This window comes from Mytilus edulis, chromosome 1, assembly GCF_963676685.1.
Source record: "Mytilus edulis chromosome 1, xbMytEdul2.2, whole genome shotgun sequence".
NCBI classification, from domain to species: Eukaryota; Metazoa; Mollusca; class Bivalvia; order Mytilida; family Mytilidae; genus Mytilus; species Mytilus edulis.
In genome coordinates this window covers 105630363-105639704 of record NC_092344.1, presented here as the reverse complement: position 1 = coordinate 105639704, position 9342 = coordinate 105630363, and the positions used below count along the sequence as shown (strand labels likewise).

At 31.5% G+C, this 9342-nt stretch overlaps 1 protein-coding gene and 1 long non-coding RNA gene across 3 annotated transcripts in view; one reads left to right on the top strand and one right to left on the bottom strand.

Moving 5' to 3' along the window:
- The window catches only part of LOC139517135 (uncharacterized), a 560758-nt gene that overhangs the window by 218128 nt on the left and 333288 nt on the right, over positions 1–9342 (bottom strand). The window lies entirely within an intron of this gene.
- LOC139499062 (histamine H3 receptor-like) lies at positions 5984–8378 on the top strand. Its single transcript, XM_071287733.1, has one exon. The coding sequence runs from the start codon at positions 6548–6550 to the stop codon at positions 7607–7609; it is 1062 nt and encodes a 353-aa protein (XP_071143834.1). The 5' UTR covers positions 5984–6547; the 3' UTR covers positions 7610–8378.

Below are 9342 nucleotides of genomic sequence, written 5' to 3'. Positions count from 1 at the left end.
TATGACCCCTGTGATTTTTTTAAATATGAAAGTTTTTGTACAATAAAATTGATTTTAGATAATTGAAGAATAATATAGCCTTCTTAGTGGGTTTATATGAACATCTAGATTGTTTTTAATATGTTTTATAGGCCATTTATATGATTGGCAGTCCGTATTTTCCTATCTGTACCGTCCATAGGTCCATAAATTATTGTAGTGTTTATCAACAAAGATTTTTCGCTCGATCTTTTCAATTCAATTTTATGGAAAAACGAGCAGAAATGCATATGATTATTATTGGACCACTTGATAGATATGAACTTATGGATTCAGGAAAGGTATCACTGTAATCGATTGAAATTTTCCTTTAGACCAAATTTTAGAGACTTTTGTGACATGTTCACCCCCTTTTTTGCTATATTTTGTATATAAGAAATGCAGATTGCTGCCATGGTTACACCCAAAAAAGGATTATATTTCACCCTTATGACCATTAGAAATCAAATCTATGGAAGATTCTCTTTCTTTCTATAAGTATATAAATGCATAACACACATATAAAGCCTTCTTTGTTAGACAGGAGGGGAAAGAGGGTGTTTAAAAATTATGAGTGTCCATTTTAAGTTTTTTTCCTATAAACTGTGTATTGTGCTACCTAACCACGATGGAGTATCGGTCGATGAGTCTCTGACGTAGTAGTAACGATGACAGTACGCGTTATCAGATCAAAGTCGTGAGACAGTGAAAAGAAGGTCCATTATCTAATACCTAGGGTACAGCCCTCGGACGTCAGTCGGCATAACACACCTCCATCCAAAATGGGTTTTGGAGTTTATGCTGACACAAAAACAAAATACATTACAAAGAACTTATTAAAATACGATAAAACTGTTTTACTCTTACTATTCGGGAAAAAAAGTACGAAGCGCCGGATTAACAAAAACATGTCATTATTTAATATAATATTACGATATTGCAATAAACTCAGGAAAATAAACAGAAAAAAACTATATAACTTTCCAAAATAAAATAACTTTTCGACAGTTTTACATAAGAGAAATTGATCAATAGCGAAATAGTGATATTTCAGTGAGATAAATATATTTAAAAAATAGAAATGGCTAAATATCATTAATTCGTAGCGTCAATGAATGAGATGGATTTTCTATAAAAACTTATTTTATCATTAGCAAATCACTGTCAGTTACGGTACCAATTTTCATGCACCAGATGCGCATTTCGACAATACATGTCTCTTCAGTGATGCTCGTGGCCAAAATATTTGAAATCCAAAGCTTATATAAAAGATGAAAAGCTATAATCCAAAAGGTCCAAAAAGTATAGCCAAATCCGTAATCTGTGACCACCAAGGAAGAGATGTGAGTTTGACTCCATATAATTCATTGTGTTATCTGTCTAATCTGAGTAACAATATTATTGTCGATTCAATATATAGATATAGAAATATGTGGTATGAGTGCCAATGAGACAACTCTCCATCCAAATAACAATTCACAAAAGTAAACCATTATAGGTCAAGGTACGGCTTTTGACACGGAGCCTTGGCTCATACCGATGTCTACATTTGCATTTTACTCTAAATAACCTTAATCAATGATTTGTATTGTAACATACTATACAAATCCTTGTCTTAATGACTAAAAAATTCTTATGAAAATTTTTTATTTTTTCACAACAAATAATGCATAAGTTCTTGTCAGATATAAAATAAATGTATAGTTTATTTTTATAGAATAATTATTAATAACTTAACAAACTGTTCCAGATTATGGCCAACATGTTTTAAGAATTATAGGTGATACAAACAACCCATCAACATAACAATAAAAAACTTATATAAAAGTGATGATCACCATGTATTCCTAACATAAATGCGGGCTTGACTCAATTTAAATGGCTGACTGATTATGTTCTATGGAGTCGAATAGATTTTGCACATATTAGCATTTAAAACGTGTTCTTAATATATTACTGGGTTTTGTATTCTTATTTTCGTTGCTGGTTCTTTTTGTTTTAATTTTTTAGTTGTATTTGCTTGTTTTTGGTTCATATTAAAGTTTTTGTCTGATTGCAGGCCTACACTAATTTGCATTACAATTTAAATTGTAATTTAAGTATTTCCAAAGAATTGGTTAGAAAAAAATGATAAGAAGATAAGTAAAGTAAAAAACTTTTTTTGAACGAACACGAATTGGTTGATCCATACGATGTGTCTTTGTCCAAACTAACTAAGGACATTTTTACAACGTGTAAGATTGTGGTTTGTCATTATGTTGGCTGATCTTTTAATTACCGGACGTGAATTCGCATTTCTATAAGACGTGTCACTTTTCTATCCGAAATTCATGTATTTAGTTTTGATGTAATATTTGTTATTCTCATCGAATTTTGTCAAATGTTTATCGTTTGTAGTTGTAAATCTTATTTTTTTTCTGTTGTATTCGTGTGTTATGGTAAAAATAATTAATCATCCAGTTCATTTATAGATTTAAGTCTGGTTCAACTAAATTTATACGATATATTGGTTTACAGCTTGATTTAGAAGAAATACCGACATAGCTAGATAATAAATTAATTATCTAATTACTACCACAATTTGATTTCAGTTAGTATTGTAATGTTCATTGTTATTAATAAATAAATGGTATGTAAACACTACAAACCTAATCTTGAACTCTAGCCTTATTCCATCCTATTTTTCTATCCTAATTCTATCCAATGTTTTGGAAAGTTTTTTGAAATTCAAATGTGACGTCACATAAATTTGTGCGTTTATCGATTTGGCTAACGCGGCTGTGAATTTTTATATGTTGGTTTAGGTTATTTATCTATCCGTTTTTATTTCTAGATAGTCACCGGTTTTATCATTTATATCTATTTTTTAGTCATTTTATAAAAATTTGCTGTTTGCAAAAGTATATAACATTGCCATAAAAGGGAGGTTTGGCATGCCACAAAACAAAGTTCGACCCACCATTTTTTCATTAAAGTGTCCTGTACCAAGTCAGGAATATTGCTATTGTGCACAACTTTTAGGAATTTTTGATCCTCAATGCTCTTCAATTTTGTACTTGTTTGGCTTTATAAATATTTGATATGAGCGTCAATAATGAGTCTTATGTAGATGGAAAGCGCCTCTGGCGTACTAAATTTATTTCCTGGTACCTTTGATAACTATTATATTATAGTTCGTTTGTGTGTGTGTTACATTTTAATGTTGTGTTTCTGTTGTGTCGTAGTTCTCCTCTTATATTTGATGTGTTTCCCTCAGTTTTAGTTTGTAACCAGGATTTGTTTATTTCTCAATCAATTTATGAATTTCGAACAGCGGTATGCTACTGTTGCCTTTATTTAAATAGCGATGAGAAAAACAAAATTTGTCAAATAAACTACTCAAAAAACAAAAATTTGAAGAACAGGAAAGGTTAACAGTTGATTTTCAAATATAGAAACCGGCCATGCTACTCCTTTTAGAATATGCTGATAAGTCATATCCGGTGATAACGTATTAGAAAATGTCTGATTGTAGAATGTTTTGTCTAACCATAAGACATCACTAAATGCATATTCCATCGGTACATGTGATTTATCCAACCATAAACTTGAACGAATAAAAAGCTATTGTTTAGAATAATTCATACGCGAGATTGTAACCCACTGAAACAGAATATTATAGCACCGAAAACTAAATACAAACATCACAAAAACCTGTATAATCAAAAGGAGGTGTTAACTCCGTTGCTCCGGAATAATAAATAAACTCATCATAAATACGCAGGTTTTGTTTTACAAGTGGCAACCGTGTTGTTGCATGTTAAATAAACTCATCATAGATACCCGGCTTTAAAATGTTGTACGACAGTAGCGTCTACAACAGACTCAACAGTGACGACAAAAAAAGTGCAAAAGGTCAAAATAACTTGATGTCGAGTAGATGTTAAAATGATATATTGATTCTGTTTGAAGCAAGTCAGATTTCGGTGAAAAGTCGCATTTATTGATGTCACAATAGAGCAAAGGGAATTGGACAGTGGCATTGACAATCAGGGCATAATTTGTCCAAATTTGAAACAGATATTCCATAAGAGTCAACCTATCATGATAGGTGTCCATAAAGCTTACGAGTTGAACTGTAAACAACAAACTTCCTTAAAATGCTCATAATACGAAATCAAGGCTTTTGATATCTATCGATTGGAAATTATAGACTTACAAAGACATTCTGATTCACAATTTAAAAATTGAAATCGTCTCTTGCTTAAGTAAACTAGATATATTTATGAGAGGATATCATGGTATATTTTTAGCAGTATTAGTTTTTTTCTGTATGTACTGTGTTTAAAATCTTTTCATTTTTATCAAGTTAGCAATAAAAAAAAATTCGACTAGTTTTGGGGTTTTGATGATGGTATATGTATAAATGGTAGTCATCATTCAAAAGATTAGTATCTAGACTTTTAAAGTCAGTTGTAAATATCAATACAGTTTGTATGCCTTTATTTTCTTATCTTTATTTATCAGTACAGCTATATACGTATATACAATAATGGTTTAGAACAAATTCAGAAATTTAGGGGAAAAATGCACAGACACATCCAGTCTGACTGTTGGAGTTATTTGCAAAACACCTTTGAAGCTTTTTAACTATACCTTCACAGCAACGCGTGCAGACGTTTTACACTATGCAATAAAACCGTAATTACAACTTCTGCTTAAAGTGGGTACATATAACGTGACGTCCATTTTCGCTAAACTACTATATACATTATGGTTTAGGGGCCAGCTGAAGCCTGCCTCCCAATACGCGATGTTATTGATACCTTAAATAATTGTAAATCCCAGACTGTTGTTAAAGGATAAATACAAAATACTATGACCATCTTACAGCAAAATACGGTAAAATCAAACATGTATTTTCGAAATTGCGCTTTTGACATTATCTTCAGCTTTTAATAATCTTCTAATCATTAAAAAAAAGTCTGCTGATGTTTCATAGAGTTAAAAGAAAGAAATTCAAAATGACATGTATATAAAAGCCACATATATGTTTTGGTTTAAATGAATTACATATTTACCAATATCTATCAAAGCTTTTGAGCCATTTATCCAAAATGTTTATATTCAATCTCAAACAAAAATTTGTTGAGAAATTATTTACACCTCTCAGATACTAATAATTAATTCTAAATTCGGAGGACATTTCATGAAATGCTTAATACATGTACATGTACATTTAGTTTAAGATTGTTTTCAACGCCAATGGATGTCTAGCGCTAAATAACAGTTTGATTGTATTCATATATTTATTTTCCGTGTCCTCCGTTCCCCTTAGGTCAACCACTCACCCTCAAGTATGACTGCTTTTATTATATGTGTTTATCGACAACTTAATGCACTGGGTTCGTGCACTTGTGGTCAGTCACAAAAATAATAGTCTTTGAATATTTATTTCAGTTGTATTGTCTCTCATGAAATAAAAACTGATACCACCTGAATATAGATTTTTAAATTGTTTCCAACAAAGAAACATACAATTCCAAAATGTTATTAATATTGAGTTTGTCTTTTCAAATCATTATTCAAATAAACAATTTGTCGCTTTACAGTTTTGAATTGGTTAATTTTAGATAAAATTGATTGCTTTAATTGGATTATAAAGCAGCTTAATTAATAGTTATCAATATTTTAGTAGTACTAATAATTTGAATTACTATGCAAACGGAAAATCGGAGATAATGAATGTCTCATAGAATTATATATAACATACCGCTATGTATACGTGCTAATACAATTCAATTATATGCAACCCTTTATTAAGTAAAAGTCATTAAACGAATGCGTGCATAAAAACATGTATATAACAAAACAGCGATGAGAAACCAATCAGATTTATATAGGCGACAGCCATCAGCTTCACGTGACATCATCAGCGTGGAAATGGCTCCTCCTTCTGTTTGCATCCTTTAAATTTGTCGTCAAACCTAAAATCAAGAAACAGAAATTGATTTGACATTTTGAGGTTTCATACTGATTAGTTTGTTTACAGATTTAATTATTCATCAAACCAAGACTATGAAATAATTATAAACAGTCAGGGTTAAAAGTTTTTACATGTTGGATATTAATTCATATTTTTTTTTCATTACTGTCTAATGGAGCGTACGAGAATAAATTTACATTAAAACTATATCAAAGATCACAGACTGTAGGTTCCATGTAGGTGCTTTCTATGTAAGCTATCCAAATAAAAACCAACATTAATGGACTTAGAATTGATGAATCACATATATGTTGGATGGATATTGGGAAATTTCATCAACTAACCAGTGAATGGATTTCCATTGTCTGACACTGTAGTATATTTCTTTATGAATCAGGTAAAATTAAATATGAAAAAACTGTTGGAAATTGTGTTGTTGAACATAGCAACAGGTGCGCGAACAAATATTGACATGGAATTACAATACCTGAAGTACAACATGTAGATGACAACTGTAAACCAACAAATTCGTCAATTCCGTTTGAATCAGTAAATAAAGGAGCGATGAGCAGTTCAGATTCTTTAGTGTTTTCTGTTCCGGTTACCGCTATTATTGGAAGTTTGATTGCAATATGTATAATACTTACAATTTTTGGTAATTTTATTGTTTTATTGGCGTTTATTAAAGTGAAGAATCTGCGAACCTTTAGTGATTATTTGATCCTAAACTTAGCAATATCGGACTTGATTATAGGAGCTATATGTATTCCCTTTTACGCACCGTACGTGTTGACTGGTAGGTGGTCTTTGGGACACGGAATGTGCCTCTTTTGGCTTGTGATTGATTATATTACACCGGCGGCCTCGGCTATAAATATATTCATCATAAGTTTGGACCGCTATATACAAGTTGCATATCCGCTTTGGGCAAGGAACAATCAAACAACGACTTTACTAGTTATATTTATTCTTATTCCATGGGTTATACCCACGTTGTACTTTGTTCCAGCCATTTGTCTTTGGGAGGTGACAAAGGGGCGTGTAATACCGGATGGTGAATGTTTTTTGCCTTATAACAGTAATGTGACCGTCCTTTCGATTGGTGCATGCATCGAATTTTTATTTCCATTTGTTACAGTTTCTACCTTCAATTTACTTGTATATTTAAGCATCCGAAGAAGAAGTAAGAAATTTTGGCCATCAATTCCAAATTCCCGACAAATTTCGACGCCCCGTCCACCACCATCTTCCTCAGAGACGGGGCCATCTAGAATTGTAATGGATGAACAGGAAATGATTGTTACTACCGGTAAGTCTGACAATAACCACCAGAAAATTGCCTTACAACGTGACAGAAAGGCGGCTAGATCTCTCTTTATTTTCGTGTTTATGTTTGCAATTTGTTGGATGCCATACGAGGTTCTAGCTACAACAAGTACCATCTGTGGAGGGGATTGTATTAACTCTGTATTGTTCGAGTTTACTTTTTGGATTCTCTGGTTGAATTCGACTATCAATCCAATTTTATATCCACTTCTTCACTCCAGATATCGCATCGCATTTTATAAAATACTCTCAGTGAAACAAAACACTGTTGGTCCGATGATACAATCTATTCATTCTTAAATGTGCCCTTCTTTTTGAGTGTCACAATACATATTGTTTAGAGGCCATACAAGTTTTATGAATAGTATTAACTATACTATTTGTCCGATATGTAACTTTATACAAGTTAACTGCTGTCAATAATGTGCACTGATAGGTTGGATTGCAACTACAGCTGAGTTTAACATCCATTGATAACAAGAGGTAATAGTTTCTAAAATCAACCTCCCTTCTCCGACCACTGGAAGGGACGCTACATTACTAACTAAAACAAATAGTATAGACTATTAACATGCTTTATATATAACAAAATTATAAATTTATGTTTTGTCTGAAATATTCAAAGAGAAAATCGGGTATATAATTGATAGACATTTTCCATAATATAGCGCCAGTAAATATAATGATGTTGTTATCCACATGACGGCTTACTCATTGGCGAAAAAAAACCTCAATTAGCCAACTATTTCCACGATTATCACTTTCTCTGGTGTTATAATTGTCTTTTATATATGCTTTCGCAATGTCTGTACCGCTTTCATTTCTGTTTGTATTAATAAAAATAAAACGATACACATATAGACTTCATACGACTTTTAAAGGCACATTAATTAGAAGAAAATCAATCTTATAATTTTTTGATGATGTTTTTATGTATTGAAAAGCAGCTTGTGTTATGTATATTTTTTGTACTTAGAGTATGAAGAAAATCAATGCCTTTTAACGGTAGTATTTCCTTGACTTTTATAGATAAAATTATCATATACTGAGTAATGTATAATAGTAATAAACTATTTTTGTGGCTTTTTGTGTTTTTTATTTATTATTATTTCATATAATCATTCGGGGTATTGAGCAAACTTACCTCATTTAGTAGTGAACTTGCTATCAACTGGTCTCTAACAAAACCAAGTTTAACCCACCATTTTCTACTACACGGCCGACACTCGGCTAACCGAGAGATTGGTCGGTTAATCTATATTGAGTATGCGGCTATATCGGCGGTTGGTCTGTTAATCGGGTTGGCTAAAGTCTGTTAATCAGGTGTTATCGAGAAAATCATTGAAAACTCAGCATGTTTCATTGTATAACCTTTTAAATATATGTTTATCATAAAAAATATTTATGTCTAACAAAACTATTCAATGTACTGAATCCAGTGGTGTAATTATTATTTTTCTAGCTTCTATGTACGATCTATAAAATGAAAAGGCAAGTTACTCATCAATAAATTTATACACATTTTACACACACAAAATGTACACAAAATGACACTTGTGTTGAATTTACTTGCATGCAATATTTTGAACATCGAAAAAAGACAGGCATTATGTGTGTTAACCAAATTGATATCATTGTGTGAAAAATCTACACGAAAATCCGTATTTTGGTGACATAAATCAATCTTTTTTTAAAACCTGGTCTGTTAATGGGTCGGATGTATAAAACCCGGTCTGTTAATTGGTCTGTTAAGAGTTATGAATGACAATAAAAGTATAATTGTATTACTATGTAGTGTGTTAATTTGGTAGGCTCAAGACGAGCGGCTAAAATATACGGAAACAACACTTGATGGAATATAAAATATATACAGAAACAAAACATGAGCAATGAAATATAAAATATACGGAAACAAAACACATGAACGATTCACAATTTAGGCAATGGATATTGAAAATTGATAAAAGTGGTTTCAAAAAGTGTTAAATTAAAGTAAAATTAATTTTATCCGAGAATGGTCGCATATATTCTGT